Source organism: Ictalurus furcatus, chromosome 13 (assembly GCF_023375685.1).
Source record: "Ictalurus furcatus strain D&B chromosome 13, Billie_1.0, whole genome shotgun sequence".
Lineage (NCBI taxonomy): Eukaryota > Metazoa > Chordata > Actinopteri > Siluriformes > Ictaluridae > Ictalurus > Ictalurus furcatus.
In genome coordinates, this window is record NC_071267.1 from 9,840,055 (window position 1) to 9,867,329 (window position 27,275).

The following is a 27,275-nucleotide window of genomic DNA, read 5'->3' on the forward strand; positions in this document are numbered from 1 at the left end:
GGGAAAAATATAGTAACTTTAAAACATACTTCTATATTAGTTTGCATTTATTTTATATTTCATTCCAACACACCTTTTTAAGTTGTGCCCACACTTATCTAATCTAAGCTAATTATCTTGTTTCCCTGAATTACAACCCCATTCAGAAAAAGTTGGGACAGTATGGAAAATGCTAATAAAATCAAAGAGGAGTGATTTGTAAATGTAGTTTGACTTGTATTTAAACAAGAAATCGTATAAAGACAAGGAATTTTCCTAAGGTAGTTTTATCTAATCAACTGTATAGTTTTTTGAAGGGTAAACGTTTATTTTGAAATTGATGCATGCAACATGTTCCAAAAAAGTTGGGACAGGGGCAATTTAGGACTAATAGCGATGTGACAAGTTGAAATAAGAAGGTGATGTGAAACAGGTGAGGTAATCGTCTAATCATAGTATATAAGGAGCCTCCAAAAACCGCCTAGTCCTTCAAGAGCAAGGATGGGTCGAGGCTCGCCAATCTGCCAACAGATGCGTCAGCAAATAATCCAACACTATGAGAACAACATTCCCCAAAGACAAATCGGTAGGATTTTGAGCATTTCACCTTCTACAGTACACAATATAATTAAAAGATTCAAGGAATCCGGTCAAATCTCCGTGCGTAAAGGGCAAGGCTGAAAATCACTATTGAATGCACGTGATCGCCGATCCCTCAGACGTCACTGTCTTAAAAACTGTCACGAGTCTGTAATGGATATCCTGACATAATACTTTGGTAAACCTTTGTCAGTCAACACCATTCGCCGCTGCATCCACAGATGCAAGTTAAGGCTATACTATGCAAAGCAGAATCCATACATCAACACTGTCCAGAAGCGCCGCCGACTTCTCTGGGCTCGGTCTCACCTGAGATGAACAGTAGCACAGTGGAATCGTGTTTTGTGGTCCAACGAGTCAACATTTAAATAGTTTTTGGACAAAACAGCCGTCATGTTCTCTGGGCCAAAGAGGAAAAGGACCATCCAAGCTGTTATCAGCGTCAGGTCTAAAAGCCAGCGTCTGTCATGGTATGGTGTGTGTCAGTGCCCATGTCATGGGTAACTTGCACATCTGTGAGGGCATCATTAATGCAGAAAGATATGTACACATTTTGGAGCAACATACGCTGCCATCCAGAACAGGACAACGCCAAACCACATTCTGCCCGGATTACAAGCGCATGGTTGCGTAAGCAGAGCGTGCGGGTGCTAGCATGGCCTCCCTGCAGTCCTGACCTGTCTCTGATTGAGAATGTGTGGTGCATTATAAACCAAGCAGAAACCACACCTGAGTCTACTGAAAGCTCAAGATCAGCTGACTAAATAGGTGGAATCAGGTGTGGCTCCTGCTTGACTGCTTGACCTGCACCCACACCGGCCCTTTGCGGATAACATTGAACACTCCTGCACTAGACGATGTGGTGGTTGCGTAAGAGCACACTGTCACGAGAATGAGGAAGTTCTGAGAGATGGACTGTTGAAGATGGAAGTACCCAGGCGCAGGGGAAAATTTCACACACACACACACACACAGATGAAATTTAGGTTTTTAACGTTTAACATTACATACAGCTTTTATGTTTCAGTACGCTGAAACATAAAAGCTGTATGGAACACGGTGGTGCCGGACACGCGGTGGGGCCAACCTGCACACTGACTTAATTCAATTCCAATAAAAGTGCACGTGTAAGACAACATCGCTTTTGTCTAGAGTCTTTTATGAGTTTTTAAAAAGGTGAACAAGAAGCAAGTGCTGATGAAAGTCAGTGGTTCAGTTGATCACAGTGGTGATGCTGTAGCTCTAGTGTTCAGACTGAAATGAACTGCTATAAAACCTCATTGTGTCCACATGACAGATTCTGTATTGATATATGATATGAAATATGATTTATTTGATCAATTTTAGTTTGTCACTATGTTCCATGGAAAATGCAGGCGCATCACTCCCAGGAACAATTAAACTGTCCAGATTAAGTCTTAATATTTTTGTACTGAGTGTACATTAATGCTTCATTCAAACGGTTGCTGTCAAAGTATTTTACTTTAGAATCCTTTTGTTCTTTCAATCACAAAAAATACTTTGAAGAGACGCCCTTGTGTTGAATGATTACTGAATAAGTGGTTCAAAAAGGAGGTTTCATTGGCTGATAAACTAGTTGGTTTACTCATATTAATTAACAGATTAGCTGTGTTGGGTTCATGAAAAGGATTTTAAGTATAGGAAAGCATGTGCTGAGAGAGAGAGAGAGAGAGAGAGAGCAGTTTGCAGTTCTATTTCAGACCGTACAGCAGATGGCTGTACTGACATCATCACCATCATCATCACCACCACCACCACACACACACACACACACACGTCATTAATAATCATATTATTAATATTACCTATTATTATTGTTGATGTTGATATTCATTTCATGTTGATGATCATCCATGATGGATGGATAGATGGATGTACACCATAATTAGTAATAATAAACAGCAAATAATAAATAAATCAGTAATATTACAGATTTTATGATTCAGCGTACTGAACAAACACTATTAAAGAGATCTGTGAGCGATTTCAGGAAAATAACATTAACACTTTAATTGCACTTAATCACATCCTCAGATCTAATACGGACACCGAAGTGGACCTGACATTTATTTGTCGTTTATGGATTTCCAGAAGAGGAGACGAATGCAGAACTGTCACTTTTCAACGCTATGTCAACTGGAGAAGTGAGTTTAGAACAATGACTGCCATTGTTCAAAGAGTCAAAGCTAGTCCACAGTCTAGTAAACGTTGGCAACCTCTTGGAGTTATTCTTGACTGTGCCGATGAACACTGCTTCATGTGAAAGAAATTTTTCTCGCTTGCGTCGACTGAAAACATACACGAGAAACACCATGAGTCAGGAGAGACTCTCGGACACTGTAGTACTGAACATTGAACAGGCCGTTCATGTAGATTTGGATAAAACAGTTAATCGCTTTGATGCCGTGCCTGGTGGCCGCCATTTAGCTCTTCACTAAGGTCTGCTGTTATTTTGATACTTAAACTCGTTTGCTTAAAATTTCTGCGAATATTTTGCTGAGGCAGGTACAAAAAGACTCTTAATTTTTTTCTTGCCCCCCAACTCGAGAGTCAACTTTCGTTGACAACACGTCTCAAAGGTGCGACTGGGCAACAACAGGCTGGAAAAGTAAGTGTTAATAAAAACGAAAGAGCTGGGAGTTAATCGGGAGGTTAATTAGAGAGCCAGAGTCTTTCAGAAGTAAAGATGGGAAGAAGTTCACCAATCTGTGAAAAACTGCGTCTACAAATTGTGGAACTATTTCAGAATAATGTTCCTCAAGGTAACATTGCGAAGACTATAAATATCTAATGCTCTCAGTACATAATATCATCAGAAGATTCTGAGAATCTCTGTGCGCAAGGGACAAGGGTGACAATCAATAAATGTATAAATAAATAAATTTGTAAATAAATACATGCAGGAATAAATAAATATACAAATAAATGAACGCATAAATAAGTAAATATAAAAATAGATGGAAAAAATAAATAAAAGAATAAATAAATACAAGTTAAAAAGAATTAAAGTAAATTTAAAATAAATACAGAAAATAATATATGAAGGAAAAATGTAATACAAAAATAAATTTTGTTTTATCAAGTCACTTATTCCTTCATTTATTTTTCCTATGATTACAACCCGGCACGAGGTTTGCACTTCTGATTCTTCTCGGCATCGCATGCAGTAGGTGTTTTTATTTTACTGTTGGACGGAGGAGTGGATTAATGAGTTAGGGAAGTTTGTAATTGTGACATCAAGTGCATTTAAGTCACTTTGGTCGGAGCAAGATGGCGGTGCACCTTGTCTTAATTACCAGTAGTGGTTCTACACCATAGTAGCTTTGGGCAGACAGGGACTACTTGTGCTTTTAGGGGGCATATGTCAACATTTATCTAAAGCTCATAATATAATTCCAACTCAAACAAATGTTTCATGTTTATTTATTGGACAAAAAATGTTGTATTGTGGTAGACGTAAGGAATAATTGACTCCGGTCCGTTGATTTATTAGAAAAATAATGCACACCCGAGGTGGTAATGCGGCGTGAAGCGGAGTGGCCCTTACATTTCAGGTGTTCATTATTTTTCTAACAATTCAACGTCCCGGAGTCAATTATTCCTTACTTATTTCTGGAAAATCGTAGTTTTCTGTCATTTTGTTTGTTGTGAGCTGTGTGTGCTGTGGTGGACAGTAGGCTAACTTTTCCATTAGTTCAGTTAACTCGGCGAAGTGATATGGTACTGTAATGTGGTTAAGACGTGACTGGAACTATTATGGGTAAAGTGAGTGTGTGTGAGTGAGTGTGAGTGTGTGAGTGAGTGTGTGTGTGTGAGTGAGTGAGTGAGTGTGTAACGCATAAAAACAAATAATCAATAAAGTATCTTTTTTTTTGTTCAACACTCATGTCTCAAGTGTCTTTTCTTACAACACACTCTAAGCATTTCTCATGGGTTTCACATATACTTACAATGTAGAAATTCTCCAAGTTGGTCAATTTAACGGACCATGAGGAAGAAACTGAGTCCAGAAGGGTCTGGATAACCAGTTTCCATTTCCTTTGTACAGCACTTCCTATTTTATCTAAATCTTTGCACATTTTGATATATGTGATTTTATATATATATATATATATATATATATATAGCCAGATTTTTGGTGTAAAATTAACAGGCAAACTATTTACATTAACAAATAAACACTGTTTTTAATATATTACCATTAAATATGTGATGTTACTGTACGTTATCATTTTACAGTGCATTTTATGGTAAATTCTGGCGGCTGTGGTTGCCAGAGATGTAATGAATAACTTTTTTTTTTTTTTAAGTATTGCTGTATCCTATATATATATCAGCATTTTTCCATAACTACTGCCATTTTACTGTAAAATACTGGTGCAAAACCTGTAAAAAGGATTTTCTGTAAATAAACAGCAATTAGAAACCAACAAATTACTACAGTGGCATTAAATATAATCAAAACACTATATGCACAGAAAACAAACACAGATATCATATGCACATTATAATAAATACAATACAGTTCAGCTCTTCTTCTTGGTGCCTCTTACCAAGTGGTTTCATATAAGACATATGAATGAACAGATCAGAAATGTTGAGCAGGGGAGGCTACGGATCACGTGAGCTCTACTGTCTTCAATCTCATTGGTAGTCCCTGCATAAAGTCGCTCCAAATTTGCATAAAGTTGAATTTTTCTCAACTTTATCGCGTCACTGGACACGCCCACATGTAGTCACCTACGGCCGCTCATGTTGCCGAAGTCCACAAAACAGACATGTCTTCTGTCACCCAATAACTATATATTTATGTTAAAATGGGATTTGCTGCCTGACGGTTATCCATCTTTCTTCACACGTCAAAACAAAGCCATGAATCGCAGTGGCGTGACGTCAACTCTTCGATTGATTGGCTAGAGGAGGAGCTGTAGTGGACCAATGGTGGCGCTAAAGCCCGCCCTCATTTACATGAAACTCGAACAGCAGTGTTTGGAAAAGCAGGCGGAGAATGTAGAAAGAAAACAGCGTTCGCGTAAAAAAAAGAAAAAAAGAAAAGAATACATGAGCATAAAATGTCAGATATCACAAAAAAAACACAGTTATATAACCAAGGAAAACGATTTTGTGCGCGATTCAAAAAACTTTGAATTCATGTTTCAGTTTAATGCAATATAATTTTGCTTGTGTTTTGGAATGTTTGATACTCCAATACTCTAGGGGGCAGCAGTGCGTGTTAAATCTTGAGACTTGCTTTTTCTCTTGCAGGATGAGTACAAATATGTGCGGAGGATACAGACGAGCTCGGTGTAGGGACAAAACCAGATGGAGGGAGAAATTTAGCGCGTAGTGTTTTATTACAGTGATAGAAAACTGTGTATACGTTGATCTGCATGAGGAAGTTATTACCTAGCGGGTGATTATTATTATTATTATTATTATTATTATTATTATTATTATTATTATTAACCTGAATACACACAGTTGAACTCCCCCAGCCAAAGATCTTCTTGTCTGCTATGTTGTCCTGTGCTACCTATTAATCCATTACTTGTCTCACTCACACACTCACTGAACAATGAGGACTGACCCAGAGACTGTTAAGAGAAGTGAGAGAGAAAGTGCTGAGCCGCAGTTCACACTCACACTGAGTGCTGTGATAACAGAAGTGATCAGAAGCATTAGGATACAGACGCTTGGCATCTTCCTCTTCACATGGACGTGTGACTTCTTACCATGCAACAACATCAGGTACACTACAGTACTGGTCCAGGACCAGAGCCGTCCTTATCCTGTTCAGTGTCGTCCTGTACAACATATCTACTGTATCTCATTCATTCATCTTAAGTAAACACTTTATCCTGGTACTGGTTTGAGTGGCTGTGAATCTGGAGTCTATCCAGGATACTGAGCGTGACCATGGGACTCCAGTTCATCGCTCGGCATCGTGTCCACATATACACACACTCACACCTGGCACAATTTAGCGTACGAATCCACCCCCTGGTGTGTGGGGTTTTTTTTTTTGGGGTGGTGTGAAAAACCCCCAGAGAACCTGGAGGAAACCTACAGGGAGAATATGCAAAACTCTGCACTGACAGTAACCTGAAGTCAGGATATGAAATTATTTGAACTTTTCGAATCTTCCTACAATTACAAGTCAACAAAATAAAGCGTCAACCTCTCCAATAACAGAAGAAGAGATTTTAACAGTTATGAAAACAAAAGTAAAACAGTAAAATGTCCAGGTAGTGATGGATTCACAAATGGATTTTATAAAGAATTTAATAATTGGTTGCCGTCAATATTGTGTGAGGTTTTTAATTGGATTATAGATAAGGATGAGTGGCTATAGACGTGGAACTCCGCCGTTATAACCGTAATACCAAAGGAAGGGAAAGACCCCATACAATGTTCATCTTATAGACCTAGATCTTTGTTAAATGTAGATCAGAAGTTCTTCACTTCTGATCAATAATCACTGCTAGACTTGCTGATATAATACCAACAATAATTAATTCAGATCAAACTGGATTTGTGAAAAATCGGGTATTATTTGATAATGTACCAGGAACACTCAGTCTTATTGATTATGCAACTAAAACTAAGAAACAAATGTTAATTAAAACATTAGATGTTGATGTTAATTAAAATGTTAATTAAAAGATTAGATGCTGAAAAAGCATTTGACAGGGTCTTATGGCCCTTCATTTTTGAAACTTGTGAAACATATTGTTTTAATCAAAGGTTTATTAAATTAGTTAAAAAAATATACAATCAACCAAATGCAAGAGTAAGGACCAATGGAGTTCTTTCAGAGAAATTTGCATTAATGACAAGACAAGGAGATCCCTTATCACCTTCGATATTTGCTTTATGTATAGAGCCCTTAGCACAGAGTATATGAATGAATTCTTTAATAAAAGGTCTTGAAATTGAAGATGAGGAACATAAACAGATGTAGAAACGTCATTACCCTCAGTGTTAGAAGAGAGAGAGTTATATGGAGATTTGTCAGGATATAAATTAAATTTGAATAAGAAAGAAGCTGTGGAAATAGGGGGTAAACTTCAAAAGGATTTTAAAAAGAAATATGATATTTATTGGAACCACACTGAGATAAGGTACTTGGGAGTGATAATTCCAAATAATGTAGAAAATGTATATAAGTGTAATTATGACCCTTTAGAAACTGCTATAAGAAACTATTTTAAAAGGTGGAAAATATTATCATTATCTTTGTTTGAAAAAATATGTACTATTAAACTTCTTAATTTTTTTTTGTGTTGGTGGAGGGTATTATCAAAAAAGGAGGACAATTATTGGGAAAAAATATTGTCTTTAAAGGAAATGTTCATTTCTATAATTCGATTGAATGTTTTCGAATTGAAAGTCATGATAAAGTATTAACAACAACAACAAAAAACAATATCCTGATTTATCCAGGATATAACCTGGGATTTTGGAGCTGTGAGGTGGGAAGTAATCCCGGCTTGTCAGGGGATCTTCAGTATCGTACTCATTTGAAAGATGACATAGAAGCATGCTGGTCAAACTCTGTTTAACCATTACACACAGCAGTAAAGCTCTTTAAATGGCTAAAAACCTCTCCAGAATTAATGACTACAGGTCTGTTTCTGGTTTCAGGTCATTCAGATAATCTTCAACCACAAATATCGCACAGAGAAAAAAATTTAAGTAAAAAAAACCAAACAAACAAACAAAAAAACATGAAATCCTCCAATAGCTGGAAGTGCATTGCACTGAAAAGAAAATCCTGGTTGTATGAACACTTGAAGAAGGTTTTGGTTTCCACCTCCAAAATCCAGTACGCTAATGCGTATTTTACAACTCCAAATCCTTTTACTTTTTTAGTTTATTCACTACTATAAAAATTCAAACAGACTTCTTCGTCCTCGTTGCCCACCCAGACACACATGTTTATGAGGTACTGAATAGTGCACATTAGAATATTACTGGTCCTCCATTTTGATGTACTTGGTAGAAAAACCATGGCAGTTATATCATTTTGGCAGTTGATTAATCATACACAGAACCGCACATTATGTTATGAGTACTAATAGTGTAATAATGCACATTAGTTCTAATAAAGAGCAATTAATCAACATAAAACATGTAACTAAATGAAAATGAAAAAAAAAGGTTAATTATAATTAAATCTGCTTATTAATACATGACACAAGTAATGACTTAAACACATACAACTTATTACTGAGGCTACAATAAGTCATTTATAACATGGCAAAAATAGCTCACATCTTAGGTCAGTGTTATTAGGGGCTAGTTTATAACTCAGTATAACTAAATATTACTGTGTTACACATTGAAACGGTTTCAGCTAGTTTATATGTAAGCTTTTGGATAAAATCTTTTGACATAGAATATGATTTAATTATGATGGTGCAGCATTTTGACTATATATGTATATATATAAAAGAACATCTTTATTCGCTGGCATGTTCTGTTAGAATTCATATTATTTATGTGAAAAGACACGACTGTATAATCGACCAGTTAATCATGGTCAGCTATAATTCTGATTATAGCCATGATGCAGAACAGTAATGTCTTAAGGCGGGGGTTCTCAAAATGTTTTACAGCCACGGAGCCCTTTAATTATAAAATAAATTCCATGGACCCATCAATATCGATTTATTTACATCCAACAATCCAATTTTTCCAATACAAATCAAATTATTTAAATATGTACAATAATACAGAGTGTCCCAAACGTTTTCAAATATAGGGGACTATGTTTGCCAGCATCATGTCGGTTGTGCCTTCGTCAGTGGATGTTGGTGGACGTCCGCTTCTTGGTCGGACTGCGACACTTCCAGTCTTCTGAATTTGTTAATAAGTTTGGCAGTAGTGTCATGTGTGATGTGCTCACCACATTTCCTGTAAAAGTCCATCGCAATCTTGTGACAGATTCCTGATCCAGCCATGAGAATGATTTCAATATTATATTATAAACTAAGTCAATGGAAGACATTTTGCTGAAAAAAAAATTGTTCATTTCTCCTGTGTATGGAGACTTTTGGGAAACCCTGTATTTTGGCTTTTTATATAGGCTATTTATAGAAAGCTGTTTATTCCTGCAGTTTCCACCATCAGAAGACATTAGTTCCAAGTTGGCATTATTTATAGCCTTATTTGTTTTTGAATTATGGAGCTTTGTATTAAACCAGCACAATTCCAGTTTCCACTCAAATAGGCCAATGAGTATAAGAATTCAATGATAAATATAATAGCTTTGATAATGGTGGTTGTGATTTCTACCACTGAAAAATAAACAAACATGGACACCTTAGTCATGCTTCACAAACCAGATTATGAGAAGCACTGGTTTAAGGCACATTAGCAATGGCTATTTTAGACACAAGCACCAGAGCATAGCTTTCATTTGACTAAAAAAGAAAGTGTACTCCCTTGAAATGGAGAACGGTTCTATACAACCTGGAACTTAAATTGACTTAATTGGATTATATGTCATAAATCTGAACAAATAATACTACTGCATACAAATTGCTTAAGTTTTCACTTCCAGTGTTCTGAAACCATTAAAGTAGTTCTGGTGCAACCATTTGTCATTAATATTCACCTTATCAGTTGAATGGAGTCTACATTCGTGCGAAAAATAGATAATAGATATTTTTCGGTATAAATATACCTGTCCCTGGAAAACCCCCGAGTTTGTTCGGGAACGTACCTAAACAAACAGAACAAGGAGTTACAGTATCAAGAAGTTCCTTACTTATAAACCCATACCACACTGCACCATTTAATAAATTATTTAAACATGGACAGACAATTGTGATTCTAGAGGTGGCATCCATTCAAATTCACTGAACGAGTAAGGAGGGTGTTGGTCACACAAGCAACTAATAGGCCAAGGGTGACTCTGCAGGAGCTGTAACGCTGCAAAATGTGCAAAAGTTCAAGGGGTGTGAATACTTATGTAGAGCACTGTATCAGTAGGTTACGTAACTAGAAGAAAACATTTCCATCTCCTTGCAAAACGGTGGCAGAATGGTGCAGGCTTCACATGCCACACCAGGTTTGAGGCTTGTATTTCAGAATATGGGAGTGTTCGGCTGAGTAATCGGCTCTGAGGAGGCTCTGTCACATGACTTCCCCAGCAGCACAGAGTAAATAGATCAGCTGAGAGCAAGAACAGGAAAGTGAAACTTAAAGCTTGCTCTGCTTTTCTACACGCTCTGTGCATCCTGCATACTCTGATAGTATTTTTTATAATATTCTAATATCTGACCTTTTGAATGTAAAACAGCTAAATCTAACAAAAATGGCATTTTTAACTGACATTTTTCCTCCCTGTTTCTCTGAAAATGAAAGTTAAGGGCCGGCTGCAGTTGGACATTGCTTTCTGTTTCCTTTTATCATGAAGCACAAGAAACTTCTTATTGGCTGTCTGTGTGCATGACTGTGTATTTGGTTGCTGACAAAGGTGGAGTGCTATAAAACAAACAACCGGCATATTTTATCCTCAGTTCTTAGGCTTGGACTTGTTACAGTGACTGCTCTCCTATGGTAAGACTGAGCTTACATTTTATTTTTGATGGATCTTTATACATTTGGATTTGTAATTTTGGACTTTATTTACCCATTACTAAATATATTTTGAACATCAGTAATTTTTCTTTTTTTTTCTATGCTTTTGTTTATTTACAGTATCAGATTACTCTTTTATACTACTCATGAGAATCCTGATATTCTAAAAGAGCTTATTTATTGGTTTGATTTATCATTATGGGATAAAAAGTAGCTTGTGTTCAGCTTTTAAAAGCGCTTCTCATCAATACGTGACTCCAAGGCAACAAATTCAATTGAATCTTGTTTAGTTATCTGCTAAGGGTGGAAATGTAAGGGTTTGTTTTTTTTTAATAGGAAGGAAGGTTATTTCCTTGAATCCTGAGAGTTGTAGTTCTGTAGTTCAGTTTATCTTCTTTCGGTTAATTATGTTATTATTTGCAGATGAAAAAATGGGTAAACTCAGTAAGAAAGTCGTACGACTCCTAGAAGGTCACCCTGAAGGAATCCCGCTCTCGAGGCTGGCTGTGTTCTACAATCAGAAGTATCGTCATAACCTGACCGTGTCAGAAGTTGGCTTCTCCAACATTTCCGATTTCATTGCCTCTTTGACTGAGCATCTGGTGGTAAAGAATGGGATAGTTTTCCACAAGAAGCACATATGCCACACCCAGGACACTGGAGAGGAGGTGGAAGTGGCTCAAAGCTTCAAAGAAGGTATTTCCCTCTTCCTTCAGTCAGACAAAAAGGTTCTGCCAGGCAGCATTAATGCAGTCTAAGCATTTCTACTATTCCCAGCTCATGCCCAGTGTGTCACGATTCCCCCTTTAAGCAGCGTGCTCTAAGCGCGAATGCGCGAGCACCTGCTTTTCCGTTGTTGACCGTAATGACATCTGGACACGTGTGTTTTGTTTATGTTTCTGTCATGTATCCTCCCTGTTCTGTCATTGGCTGGGATTTCACGTGGGTCTGTATTGCTCTCAGCTGCTAGCAGTTTAGACGCTGATTATGTCCGCATATATACCGCACGCCTCCCAGCACACAGCGCGGAAGATTAATACTTTAGAGTTAGTTAAGTTCGTAGCGTATTCATAGTCACGGTCCATGTTTAGAGTTAGTTCGCGCTGGATTATCCGCTTCCAGTCCCTCGTCATAGTTCGTTTCTTGTTTTGTTTATCGACCTAGATTCCTGCCTTGCCCCGTGTATGCCTGTTTGCCAATCGCCTGACCTCTTGCATGTTTGTGGATTACGTTTTGGATCACGTTTTGGATTTGTCTGCCTGTCTCTCTTTCTAATAAACAACCGTTCATACTGCACTTGCATCCGTCCTATCTCTGCTCCGTCACGATTCGTGACACAGTGTTTCAGGATAGGCTCCAGATCTTTATACAGTCTCCTCCGAAATTATTGAAACGGCAAGGCCAATTCTGTTGTTTTGAAAGAAATTTGGGTTTGAGATCAAAAAATGACTATGAGATGTCAGAATTTCAGTTTTCATTTCCTCATATTTACATCTAGATGTGTTAAACAACTTAGAACATGGTGCCTTTTGTTTGAACCCACTTGTTGGATTTCCATGTATCCCAGGAATCTCAGATTATGCCTGTCATGCCTTCCAGCCTGTTTTACCATTAACTACTATTAACTTTGTGGTTTACCACAGAGAGTCAGGCGTGCCTGGAGAGTCCGAACGAACACACACACTGACACATATGAATGTTCACAGAGACTTCTCGTTTATTTCATGCAAAACAAGAGTATTTGTACACATTGATAAGAAGCAGTGCGTGGACGGTTTCTACTGGTCCAGGTGTCAGACAGATTTAAACAAAACACACAGCACATAGTCATAATACAGAAGGAGTCCTGTGTCATGTTGACACGGAAATACATCATAATATAATCAAGGATAGCAGTTGATCAGCTTATTTAAAGAGGTAATCAAATGAATACATTCATTATAGGTATTTGATAGCAGTTCATAATATAAGAGAGTACATGGTATAAGAGAATTTCCTTTCACCACTCATTTCTTCAAGTTATCAAAAATATTGGAACATGTGACTTGTAGGTGTTTCTTGCTGCTCAGGTGCACCCTGTTAAGTTGATCATTTAATGAACGAATAGCTCTGAATGTCTAATCTTGGTTTGAGCCCTAGGTTTTGCCTGTGAAGACTGCATTTGTTGTTAAAAAGGATAAACCAACATGAAGACCAGAGAGCTGTCTATGGGAGAAAAGCAAGCTACTTTGAAGCTGAGAAATAGCCAGTACAACAATTTGAATTCAGAAGTTTACAGAAACAGTTTACAGTCTTCCATCAGAGAAATGCATCCACTCTAATTGGGAGGAACTTCATCATGCAGCAAGACAATGACCCAAAACACACTACCAACACAACAATGACCTTCATCAGGAGGAAAAAATGAAAGGTTTTAAACTGGCTAAGTTAATCGCCAGACCTTAATGCAGTTGAGCAGCATTTCACCTCCTGAAGAGAAGACTGAAAGGAGAAACCCCCCCCCCAAAACAAACAACAACTGAAAGAGGCTGTGGTACAAACCTGGAAAAGCAACACAAAAGAAGAATGCAACAGTTTGGTGATGTCAGTGGGACATTGGCTTGATGCAGTTATTGCAAGCAAGGGATACGCAACCAAATATTAAGTGTTATTTACTTTGACTGTCCGTTCCAATACTTTTGCTCACCTAAAAAATTGGTGGCGTGTCACAAAAGGTGCAATGTTCTAAGCTGTTTAACACATCTAGATGTCAGTATCAGGAAATAAAAGCTGAACTTTGATCCATCATCTCATTCATCATTTGATCTCAAACCCATCCATCCATCCATCCATCCATCTTCTACCGCTTACTCCTTCTTCAGGGTCGTGTGATCTCAAACCCAAAAAATACAATTTTGTGTGTGTATGTTTAATTCATGACTTAAACATAGCATTTTTGTTGGTGTCTCTAATATGAGTTTCTCACTGCTGCTTTATGCTTTTCAAAATGCAGACAAGGACAGAACATCACAGGAAGTGGTGGAACTAATTCAGGAGCACCCACAAGGCATCCCTCTCAAGAAACTAGCCGTGTTCTACAGTTTTCGCTACAAGCGAAACCTGACTGTTTCAAACCTAGGCTTTGATTCAATCGCCAGTTTCGTCGAGTCTCTGTCGAAGGATTTGCTGGTGGAAAATGAGAGCGTCTTCCACAAGTTGCACAGGCTTACTCCTGCGGCACCAGCACCATTGAATGAAACTCCTCCTGCAATCAAGAACAGCTCTGGAATATGCTTTGGTGCTGCGTCAGTGCAAAACAAAGGTGAGATGACCCAAGAGGAGCTGCTTGAGAAGGTTAAGGAGGTTATCAGAATCTACCCAGCTGCTGCAACCTCCATTACACAGCTGACGAATGGCTACTTCCTACTTTTTGGGTCTATACTGCCACTGGGGCTGTATATGTCACTGTACGACAATCAGACCAGCACACAGCAGGCAACTTTTGGCCAAGCACAGGTTATTGCACAACAGGAAGAAGGAAGCCCTGCTAGTACGTACTGTCAGCATAATTTTGATGATTTTTGGCACTCAAACAATGCAGAGTGGCGTAATTGCAAAAGTGATCTCATTTGCATGTGTCTAGTTGGTGTCTAATTCATTTCATTTACATTTATTGTACTTTCATTCCCTCTATATACAGGGATACAGTAAGGTTGATTAGTATGAATGCAGGACCACAGTGAAAATGTTCAAAGCTGTGCAAATTGAACTTGCAGTGACGGTGAATTTGAACATGAGCTTTTCACTCACGCGCTTCTTTGCTTTTTCACTCAACAGCACCAGTAAAGAGGCTCACTACACCTTCTGCGAGCCCGCAGCGTGCTCCAGTCACACACCGGGTGGCTGAAGATGTGGTACGTTCCAAGAGCGACTCTCCTGTGTGGCGGGTCACTGCTACTCCACCTCCTGCAGATTCTAGTCTCACAACGTTGATTGACTTCCCACCCCTCGGAACCAGACCCTCCCGAGCTGAGGAGAGGAAAGTAAGAGTTGGCCAGGAGGGAAGCAGCCTGGTGTTCCGTAATGCCCACTATGCCCAGCTGAGAGAGGTGCACGGAGCTAACATTCGTGCAGCAGAGGCCTTAGAGGTGGCAAACGAGAAGAAAGAGACTGTGAATAGGCGCAAGAACAAGCCGAGTCCAGACGACGTGAACGTCCTCGCTGAGGACACCATCCGAGACATCGCGTCTGATGGGGAACACGTCACAATAGAGAAGGTTTGAGTCTTCATAAATCTTGCCCGAAGTATGTTTCTGGTCTGTGACTGCGTTTTTTAGATAGTGTTTTGTTTCTATAGGTGATAGACAAAGTGTGCATGCTTTTGCAAGTGCCGTCCTTGAACGCAGTGGGAATCAGATCTAATTGGCACCTGCCTGCTATAAAGGAACTCGAGCGCACCGTTAAAGAGATCAACCTCTTCATTCAGGTGAGGAGCTTTAAATAATTTGCCTGCAGTGTGTGTTCATATTACATAGAGGTATTCAGATGACTCTTTTAAATATACATGAATAGTTCGAATGACAAATTAATTAGAATGTGAGATTTTTACTTCAAATTGATTTTCTATAGCAACAGTGATTAATACTTTAAAATGTGGCACTCTTTGGCACCTCTTGTGTTTAGGTAAAATAGTTCAAATGTGAGAAAACCCTTCACATGGTGAAATTTGGACATTTTTTTTTTTAGTTATATTTATTACAGTTCTATAAACTGGCTCCTTACCCAACTTCTGTGCAGGAGGATAGCCTAGGCAAGATTAAAAACTAAACACAGACATTTCCATTAAGTAGACTTGGTGAAATATATTTATGGCTTCTTAAGCTTGAGGTATGAAAGAATATTATAGACAGAAAAACCCATATTTTGTCCTTTTTTTTGATATTCGGATGGGTTTTTCTAGACTGCCATACATATGCATATGTCTAAAAAAAAAAATACTAAACTAACCCTTTATTTGGACAGTCCACTTTAGGCACTAAACACAGTCAACAAAACATCCATATATATATATATATATATATATATATAGCCATATATTGTTGACTTACAACTGAGTGTATCTTGCTAATTGTGCAGTCCAGCGTTTTGTTCTATCTGCTGTCGGCTACATATTTATTTTATTATTATTTATTATTTATTTTATTTGTATAGCGCTTTTTACAATAGACATTGTCTCAAAGCAGCTTTACAGAAATATCAACATGGTATACAGATATTAAAGGTGCAAATTTATCCCAACTGAGTAAGCCACTGAGTGGCGACGGTGGCAAGGAAAAACTCCCTAAGATGTTTTAAGAGGAAGAAACCTTGAGAGGAACCCGACTCAGAAGGGAACCCATCCTCATCTGGGTAACAACAGATAGTGTGAAAAAGTTCATTATGGATTTATATGAAGTCTGTATGGCCTTAGGAGCAGCCGTAGTCCCAGCAGTCTGGAATTAGAGAAGATTTGAGCTCCATCCAGAGGCAGAAAGGATCTGGATCTCTAGTATCTCCATAAATTCATGTGGGGCTCGGCGAAAGGAGAGAGGGAGAAAAAAGATTATTATGACTGCGAAGTAGTAGAACAGAATCTAGTCAGGGTAGGCTTGAGTAAACAAATACGTTTTAAGCCTAGACTTAAACACTGAGACTGTGTCTGAGTCCCGAACACTAATAGGAAGACTGTTCCATAACTGTGGGGCTCTATAAGAGAAAGCTCTTCCCCCTGCTGTAGCCTTCACTATTCGAGGTACCGTCAAATAGCCTGCATCTTTTGATCTAAGTAGGCGTGGCGGATTATATAAAACCAAAAGGTCGCTTAGATATTGTGGCGCGAGACCATTTAGTGCTTTATAGGTTAATAAAAGTATTTTATAGTTAATGCGAGATTTTACTGGGAGCCAATGCAGTATTGATAATATCGGTGTGATATGGTCGTACCTTCTAGTTCTAGTTAGGACTCTAGCAGCTGCATTCTGGACTAACTGGAGCTTATTTATATTCCTACTGGAACATCCAGACAGTAAGGCATTACAGTAATCTAATCTAGAGGTGACGAATGCATGAACTAGTATTTCCGCATCATGTAGTGACAATATGTTTCTTATTTTAGAAATATTTCTGAGATGAAAGAAGGCTATCCTAGTAATATTATCTACATGAGCATCAAATGATAGGCTGGAGTCAATAATCACTCCAAGGTCTTTAACTGCTGCACATGATGAAACAGAAAGACCATCCAGAGTAACCATGTGATCAGAAAGATTACTTCTAGCTACACGTGGGCCTAATAAAAGTATTTCTGTTTTATCAGAATTAAGTAGAAGGAAGTTAGTTAACATCCAATGTCTAATGTCCTTTACACAATCCTCAGCTTTACTAAGCTTCTGTCTGTCCTCTGGCTTCGCTGAAACATACAACTGTGTATCATCAGCATAACAGTGGAAGCTAATTCCATGTTTACGAATAATTTGACCTAGGGGTAGCATATATAAAGTAAAGAGCAGTGGGCCTAAAACAGAACCCTGTGGAACTCCAAAAGTAACCTCAGTACGCATGGAGAATTCACCATTTACATCTACGAACTGATAACGATCGGTCAGATAAGACCTGAGCCAGGAGAGGACTGTTCCCTTAATACCAACAACATTTTCTAATCTATCAAGGAGAATAGTGTGATCTATAGTATCAAAAGCTGCACTAAGGTCGAGTAACACAAGCAGAGAGACACAACCCTGATCGTAGGTCAGTAGAAGGTCATTTACTACTTTAACTAATGCTGTCTCTGTGCTATGATGAGGTCTAAACCCTGACTGATACATTTCATGAATGTTATTCCTATCTAAGTACGAGCATAACTGCTTTGCTACAACCTTTTCTAAAATCTTAGAGATGAAGGGGAGATTTGATATTGGTCTATAGCTGGACAATTGAGACGGGTCAAGATCAGGTTTTTTAATCAAGGGTTTAATAACTGCTAATTTAAGTGATTTAGGTACATAGCCAGTGCTTAGGGAAGAATTGATTATATTTAGAAGTGGTTCAATTACTCCTGGACAAATCTGTTTAAACAAACATGTAGGTACGGGATCTAGTATGCAAGTTGATGAATTGGCTGAAGAGATTAATGTAGCTAGTTCGGTCTCTCTAAGTGAAGCAAAATACTCTAAACATTGATCTGATATTGCTACATTGTCATGTAATGGGTTTGTTACAGTACTGTCCGGTTTTAATTTAATGGCCTGTATTTCACGTCTAATATTTTCAACCTTATCGATGAAAAATTTCATGAAATCTTCACTGCTATGTAATGATTGAGTGTTTCTCTCTCTAGTGGTTTTATTCCTAGTTAATTTTGCTACTGTGTTGAAAAGGAATCTAGAATTGTTTTTGTTGTCTCCTATTAAGGCGGAGAAATAGATTTTTCTAGCATCGCCAAGAGATTTCCTATATTTCAGTAGGCTCTCCTTCCGAATTCCGATTTGCACTAGATCTAAACACTCTTCTTCCCTACTTCATATAGATTAGACTGTGAGTATCTATTTGCTAGAGATCTTGCATATGGATAGCAAATATGAATACATATTCATGTAAAGCTTTCTACTGAGAAAACTGAACAATAACATATGCAACTCTTATATAGTTGTGGCTTTTTGTTTCTGACCAATGATGTTTTATCTGTCAGTCGATAGAGGTGACCTGTTCCATGTGCACTCTCTATGAGCTGGGTCAGGGTATTGCTGGCATGAAGAACAAGAAGCGATTTGAAGAGCTCCACCTAGGCCCGCTCTGTAAAATCCCGCTTGTTCATCGGCTGTTCACAATAGACAGCAACACCAAAGATGATGATATACACCAGATCGAGACTGTGGATCTTCTTAGGGTAAGGACTTTAATCATATGCATTATGTTTGGTTTCTTTGTTTAGATTTGTGTTTATTGCCAACCTGTAGCAAAAAAAAAAAAAAAAAAAAAGGCAAGCATGTTTGATCCTTAATGTTTCTGTAGAGTCTTCGTAACTTCAGGAAAAAGCACAGCAAGCAGAAGGTAGACCTTGCCGAGTTCATGCAGTACCTTGCAGATCAGTACGGCTGTGATTCACCATATGCACTTGGAGTCCGGATCCAGAGTGTTGGGCTGCCCATTTCGGTAAGGCAGCGAGGCAGCGTATTTGCGCTCAGAGTCTATGATTGGTGTCCGATTTTAATCTTCCTCTTTTTGTTTGGCTTTCAGACATTGTCGAAGGCATATTTGTATGAGAACGCTTGCTTGGAGAGAGCCAGAGAGGCCATTCAGAAGGAGATCGAGGAGGAGGTAGCGAGCAGGCTATGGAAGATTAAAAAGAGTTTACTGGAGCCGGCACAGGGAATGCCGCTCTACTCGTCCTCTGGCAGCCTGGAGCTCAGGAAGAAATATGCGAGCTTGACCGCTGCCGAGGCCGTCCTTGAGATCTTCACTAACTCCGAGGGCATCTTTAATGAAAGGATGACCAAGGTGAACAAGTTTAGGTTTAGACACATGGTCTGTTTTTCAGATCTGTAGTTAATTTTGCTGTGGACTAAAAGGTTATTTCAATAGAGCTGTATCTTGTTTTTAAGTCAGGGAAACTGCATATGGCTGGTGTGCTCCATACAGTACTAAGTCCTGTAGCATTGAAGCTCATTCTCTGTTATCACTGCTCACTCTGAAGAATGATACTCTGACCTCCGTGAGAAATTGGAGTCATGTTTCAGAGTTCTCTTAGGGTGTTTTTATAATGTCTATTATTCATGATAGTCCGATATTATCTTTCCGCTTGCTCTTGGACTATATGAGGATGATAAGGGCTTGTTTGGCCTTTGGAAAATTTCTGGTGATAAGTGAATGGGGGAATTGTTTGTGTTCAACACAATAGCAAAGGAATACAGGGTAATACATGGGATGCTCATGCTAGGTTTCCAAATATGGCAAGAAAAACAGTATATTCATGGTACCAGTTCACCACACATTACCAGGCCAGTGTCAATGCCGTGGTAAGAATGATCCACTGTTATGCCAGCGGTTCTTTTTCTACTGATGGACGAGGTAGACGGTAGCAACAGATGGCTTGTGGTCTGGAATTATATACAGTGCGTTGCATAACTATTCCACCCCATTGAACTTTTCCACATTTTGTAGTGTCGAAAAGTCATGGTTGAGAAATATTACCAAATCCTGCTGATACTTTTCTAAAACTTTAGCTTAATGGTCTTCCTAATGCTGTTTGTTTATAAAATAAATTCTGGGGCAGGAACAGGTGTATTTATATTCAGATCACATGACACTTTAATTGCAGACAAGTAATTAAAGCAACTAATTATGTGACTTCTGATGGCAGCTTGTTGTACCCCCACTTCAGTATTATAAGGGTAGATTCATGACATAAAATTCCAAATAAGTCCATTTTAGTTCCAGTTTCAAGAAAAAAAGTTGAAGGGGGTGAATACTTATGCAAAGCTACTGTACCTACAAAGTGGTCCTGTATGTCAGGTTTATCTGATAAAATGATCGACAAGTGCAATAATCTGTGTCTACACTCGCAGCGAGTTAAGGACTTCCTCGTGTACGTATCGGGAGACAGGCTGGCTCGGACCTTGTTTCAGCTGGCTATCTGCGGCGGCTCCCTGGCCATCCCGAATGACCTAGCTCAGAAGGAGAAACCCCAAAAACACGTCAAGGAACAGAAAGCATCTGAGAAGAAGGCAACCGAGATGCCCCCCACCGAAGGTGCCTTTCTTTAATTGTAGTCATAAGTTGACTATCACTTGATCCTCTCTTTGTTTCTTGTTTTAATATATGAATGGTTACGTACCTAGCTCTTAACTAAACAACGTTGCTTTGGGAATGTGTGGCCACAGATGCTGTGAAGCAGTACTTCCAGGTCTGTGTATCCAGCTTCATGGGTACGGTGACTCTGCCATACCTCAGGCGACTGGAGAAGAAACTGGCAGAGCATTTCAAGTTCAGGGAGTTTGGCCAGCTACAGCAGGGCTCCTTCCTTGAGTTCCTGGACAAAAACATGCAGGTCTGTCCAGATCATCGCTTGAGATACAGTGGTGCTTGAAAGTTAGATTTTTAAAAAATTAAATAAATAATTATATATATATATATATATATATTGGTATAAATATGACCTAAGACATCATCAGATTTTCACACGCAAGTCCTAAAAGTAGACAAAAAGAATCAAACAAATGAGACAAAAAATATTATACTTGGTCATTTATATATTAAGGGAAATGATCCATTATTACACATCTGTGAGTGGTAAAAGTATATATGAGCCTCTAAGATTAGCAGTTAATTTAAAGGTGAAATTAGAGTCAGGTGTTTCAGTCACTGGAATGACAATCAGAGAGAGAGAGCGTCCTGTTTCATTTAAAGAACAGGGATCTATCCTTCTGATCTTCACAACACATGTTTGTGGAAGTTTATCATAGCATGAACAAAGGAGATTTCTGAGGATCTCAGAAAAAGAGTTGTTGATGCTCATCAGGCTGGAACAGGTTACAGAAGCATCTCTAAAGAGTTTGAACTCCACCAATCCACAGTCAGACAGATTGTGTACAAATGCAGGAAATTCAAGACCATTGTTACCCTCCCCAGGAGTGGAGACCAACAAGGATCACTCCAAGAGCAAGACATGTAATAGTCCAGGAGGTCACAAAGGAACCCAGGGTAACTTCTAAGCAACTAAAGGTCTCTCTCACATTGGCTAATGTTAATGTTCACGAATTCACCATCAGGAGAACACTGAGCAACAGTAGTATGCATGGGAGGGTTACAAGGAAAACGCCACCGCTCGCCAAAAAGAACATTGCTGCCTGTCTGCAGTTTGCCGAAGATCACGTGGACAAGCCAGAAGGCTATTGGACACATTTTTTGTGGATCCTTTTTTTGGTTTAAATGAGAAGCGTTGTGTTTTGAGAAAGGAAAACACTGCATTCCAGCATAAGAACCTTATCCCATCTGTGAAACATGGTGATGGTAGTATGATGGTTTGGGCCTGTTTTACTGCATCTGGGCTGGGAAGACTTGCCGTCATTGACGGAACAATGAATTTTGAATTATACCAGCCAATACTAAAGGAAAATGTCAGGACATCTGTCTATAATCTGAATCTCAAGAGAAAGTGGGCTTAACGACCCTAAGCACAAAGTCATTCTACCAAAGAACGTTTAAAGATGAATAAAGTTAATGTTTTGGAATGGCCAATTCAAAGTCCGGACCTTAATCCTATAGAAATTTTATGAAAAGACTTGAAGTAAGCAGTTCATGTGAGGAAACCAAGTCAAATCCAACCGATGTGCAGGACCGATCAACAGTTACCGGAAACGTTTACTTTTCAGTTATTGCTGCACAAGCGGGTCACACCAGATACTGAAAGCAAAGGTTCGCATACTTTTGCCACTCACAGATATGTAATATTGGATCATTTTACTCAATGAGTAAATGACCAAGTATAATATTTTTGTCTCATTTGTTTAGCTATGTTCTCTTTATCTACTTTTAGGACTTGTGTGGATATCGAATGATGTTTTAGCTCATATTCATACAGAAATGTAGAATGTGTAGAATATCAAGCACCACTGTATATATCACTAGCTGTTAGAGAAACAAGAGGCCCTGCGGTGTGCTGTAATGATTAACCCGATCTGTATTTGTGTGTAGATTCTACAGGATGCTGCAGGGGGCACTATAGCTATTGGAAACCATGATATTCGAGTGAACGGCTTCAGACCCAGCCAGCAAGATGTGTATGAGTTTATTAAGCAATGTGGAGAAGCAGATCCTTCACGAGTAAGTCCTCTGCACATGTCTGGTCATGTACTAAGTCTGCTCAGTACTTAGTAATGGATTTCCTGTTGACACAGCCCTTCTCATTTGATTGGATCTCAATACTACGGTGATTCACACAATATAGTAGTTCACCTTCACCTCAATTATTAGTGTCACGTTTCAAGGTTGATACGGAAGCAATCGCAGATATTCAACATTTTATTTAAACAAACAACGAAACTAAGACAACTTGGCAAAATACTGTGGCAAAAACCAAACATGGAAGCATGGACAAAAGCATAGATAGACAGTTTCGTGAGACAAGGAAGCAGTACAAACAGTGGCTATATATAGGAGTGTTCGTTAACAGAAACGTGATTCAGGTGCAGGTGGTCATGTGACATATTGTAGTACAGTGCAGTGGCTGATGGGAACTGAAGTCCAGAGTTATCTCCTTGATATATGACAATTTGCAAGAGAAAAAAATAGACCTTACAGAAAGATACTTTTACCTGTTTGGGAATAACATCTGAACAAAATTCCATCTAATTTAAATATAATTGCAATAATCTGTTTAAATTTATAAATGTAAAATTTTTGTAAAGCTTCTTTGTGACAATTGGATTGATTTGAATGAAAGAACTTGGACAAGTCTAGAGAGTTTCATATTGTTTCATAAAGTTTCATAAAAAATTCTTATTATTTGAATATACCAGGGAGTCCCATATGTTCAGCATCACCGGGCTATTGTATAATTTGACATTTTCACAGACCACGATGTACTGTATCTGAGCAAGGAAGAACTAATCCGAATAATGCTACACATAGGAAATCAAAGTCAAAGAAAACATGTTGTTCACTTTGACTGAAAATAAAAGCTTTTGTTTTGCCACAAAAAAAAAATAAAAAAATGAGTAGGCAGTTGTGACTTGGCGGTTAAGGCTTTTGGTTACTGTTCGGAAGGTCAGGGGTTCAAGCCTTAGCACGGCCAAGCTGCCACTGTTGGGCCCTTGAGCAAGGCCCTTAACCCTCTCTGCTCCGGGGGCGCTGTATCATGGCTGACCCTGCGCTCTGACCCCAACTTCCTGACATGCTGGGGTATGCGAAGAAAATAATTTCACTGTGCCGTAACATATATGTGACCAATAAAGACTCATTATCATTATCATTAAGAAAGACATTGAGTTTGCTTTGAGAAAAAGATATATAAAGTATATAGACGGAGTCTTTAGTGCAACACTTTAGTGTCTTCTTCCTGTGTTGCTGTGTTTGAGCAGCTGCCATTTATCGAGGCTGCACTCAGGAGTCACTACAGGGTTCAGGACAGTCGAGAGCTGGGCTACGGAAAACTTCGCACACTGGTAGACTTCGCCAAGCGCCAGAAGGAGCTGTGTGACGGGGCCAGTTCCAGTGTTGTGCGCTATGAATGCCCTCTGCTCCATAAAGAGCCAGAGTGAGCCTCCTCTCTCTCTCTCACACACACACACACACATGCACACATACTGTACTCTGTATTATTAGATAGACTTTATTTATCGGTTGCGTGTAAATGTTTTCGTAGGCCGAACTGAATTAAAAATTCCCACCAGATTTAATTGCTGATTTTCTTCATGCTCACGTGTATGTTGATAAAAGCAAATCACCTATAAATTACAAAACGTCTTCAAGGCACAGCTGATTTACATTTAGAGATGCCTACAAAACTCCATAAAAGGCAACGATCACAGAGAGCTAAAAATTACAAAATGACGACTAAACGGTGCAAGAGCACGCCATAATTGTGTCTTGTGCTAAATATTCCAGTAATGCAGCTCAACCATTGCAGTGCATTACCTATAATAGGCACACACTAACTCTCACTAATGTTATATAGTGGCATTACTTTTGTCCAAATATTTCTCTTATGAAATGACAGCGTTTCACAAAATTGTCATTAAATTTGTGCATGCATTATAATTGAAATAATTAAACTACTCAAACCTTGTAGTGTAATCCATATATGAAGTTGCAGTAACTTAGGCCACTTATACAGTCGAAGCCTATCGATCATGGTTCTCAATTTTTGTGAATTGGTGTGGAGAAAATGCTGATGCTCTTTTACGATGCTAAAAATCATAATCCTTTAACATCTGATCCATATAAATGTATCATTTGTCTGTGTCTCAGGGACATGCTGGTGGAGACGGTGGGCTTGCTGGGGGACGTGAGCCGGGAGCAGGCAATAGCGAGTCTCCTCTCTGCTCCACTGCTGGAGGACTTGGCTGAATGGAGCCAGTGGGAGCTGGTCTTTCAGCCCAATCATGGACCACTCAAACACTTCATTGACAAATACTGCAGTACGTCACCACAGCTACATGAGCAGCAGACTGACAATCTGTAGCAATACTGTTTATTGATTTGTCCCGTCGTTGTCACTTGGACAGTTGCAGCTGAAGTATACTGTAATTTGGTTACACAAGTCCTTCGAGGCCTGAAGGATCAAGATTTCCATTTTAGTTGTAGAAGTTGCCTAGATATGACGTCATTTATTTAGCAAAACGCAGACATTGATATTACTTATGTGTATGGTGGTCTGAAATAAGCCATCAGCTATCCTGAATTCTGGAAAACAGGCAATAATAATAATAATAATAATAATAATATATTTTTGCCAATAATATACTTTGACATTACTACTTTAAGAAAACATACAGTGGGGCCCAAAAGTCTGAGACCACAGTGACAATCTTTAAAACAATATTTAAATATTTAAAACAGAAAAATGTAATGTTCAACATCTTGAATACTTAATATTCCAGATTCTGCACAATGTCTAGGTCTTTATGTAAATGAAAACAAATGTGTGATATTGACCATGTAAACTGTTTTGTACGAAAGGTCAGATTATCCTCATGCCAGCTCGAGTGCACACTGGTTTCAGTGGAAGTGCAATCAATTTTCATTACAGTGTAGTGAGTTTTCTCACCTTTTCACATTTAGAGTTAACCATATTTTAATATCCTAGAACATTTATTCCCATTAAGCTACCTGCAAAAGAGAAACATATTTCAGCTCGGCAAAACATGTAGTTGACATCTTTCAAAAGATATTGTGTGTGCAAATTGATATGTAAATCGCCTCAACCATAATGGGGTTTTTTCCCCCTCACACAGTATGGAGCAGCTTCTGTTTGTATTCAACGCTTTTCTCTCTCCTACTTACATCAGATCTACTGTATAATAATGTTTGTTTCAAGCAGGTAACACAGACCTGCTGGCTTTGGAGGTGTCTCCTGGAGAGCTGTTGAGGATCACCTCGATCACTGGTGATAAATTCTTCTCTGAAGCCACCCAGGCCCTTAACCCTGCAGGCACCGCCGGTCACCTGGTGTCCATCGTGGTGGCTGATGGGATTTCAAACACCCCCACAGCATTGCTGGCCAATCACATGGAGAGTTCTCTAGCAGCAGCAGCCGCCAGAGAAGGTAGGATCTTGTGTCCGGACAGTCTCTCACTTTTAATCACGCTCACCCTCACTGTTATCACCAACTCGTGTTAGATGGAATGGTCATGTGGTCATGTCAGGTGAAAAAAAAAAATCTCCATGAGACACTTATTAGACTTAGATTATGCAGCGCATCTGCCATACTAGTTCCTGTGTAAATACAATAACATATTAGAACAAGCAAATATAAAACAATATAAAGCAAATATAAACCAATTATTTGAATACAGCTGGCACTATAATAGAAAATTATCCAACACAGAACTCAACAGTAATGCTAATGCTAAAACACGATGCACGATAATGATAAAACAACATCATGTTTTATTATTTATAATAGTGATGAATGCTGGAATCTTGTTTGAGAAATACACTCACTGAGCAGTTTATTAGGAACACTATACTAATACTGGGTAGGGCCTCACTTTGCTCTCAAACAGCCTCAACTCTTCATGGTGTGGATTCCACAAGATTTTGGAAACATAACTTTGAGATTCTGGTCCATGTTGATGTGATTGCATCACGCAATTCCTGCAGATCTTTCAGGTGCATTTTCATGCTGCGAATCTTCCACATCCCAAAGGTGTTCTATTTGATTCAGATCCAGTGACTGGGAAGGCCACTGAAGATCACTGAACTCATTGTCATGTTTATTAAACCGGTTTGAGACGACTTTTGCTTTGTGACATGCTGCGTTATCATGCTGGAAGTAGCCATTAGAAGATGGTAAATTGTGGCTATGAAGGGATGCACAAGGCCAGGAACAATACTCAAATAGGTTGTGGCGT

The 27,275-nt window shown here is 38.8% G+C and overlaps 1 protein-coding gene across 7 annotated transcripts in view; it reads left to right on the forward strand.

Annotated features, from left to right (window-relative positions):
• The first annotated feature begins 5,569 nt into the window (after window positions 1-5,569).
• The window catches only part of wu:fj29h11 (uncharacterized), a 50,286-nt gene continuing 28,580 nt past the window's right edge, over window positions 5,570-27,275 (forward strand). Inside the window, exons 1-17 of one of the 7 annotated variants that reach the window (XM_053639079.1) lie at window positions 5,570-5,674; window positions 5,866-6,013; window positions 6,181-6,348; window positions 10,972-11,166; window positions 11,611-11,883; window positions 14,180-14,716; window positions 15,004-15,443; window positions 15,524-15,652; window positions 18,893-19,090; window positions 19,216-19,356; window positions 19,441-19,701; window positions 20,769-20,952; window positions 21,084-21,250; window positions 22,897-23,025; window positions 24,282-24,457; window positions 25,171-25,340; window positions 26,243-26,467. In XM_053639079.1, the coding sequence (XP_053495054.1) occupies window positions 11,619-11,883; window positions 14,180-14,716; window positions 15,004-15,443; window positions 15,524-15,652; window positions 18,893-19,090; window positions 19,216-19,356; window positions 19,441-19,701; window positions 20,769-20,952; window positions 21,084-21,250; window positions 22,897-23,025; window positions 24,282-24,457; window positions 25,171-25,340; window positions 26,243-26,467 (3,022 nt within the window). In that variant the 5' untranslated portion in view covers window positions 5,570-5,674; window positions 5,866-6,013; window positions 6,181-6,348; window positions 10,972-11,166; window positions 11,611-11,618. The other 6 variants (XM_053639080.1, XM_053639074.1, XM_053639081.1 and 3 more) reach the window with 6 other exon arrangements.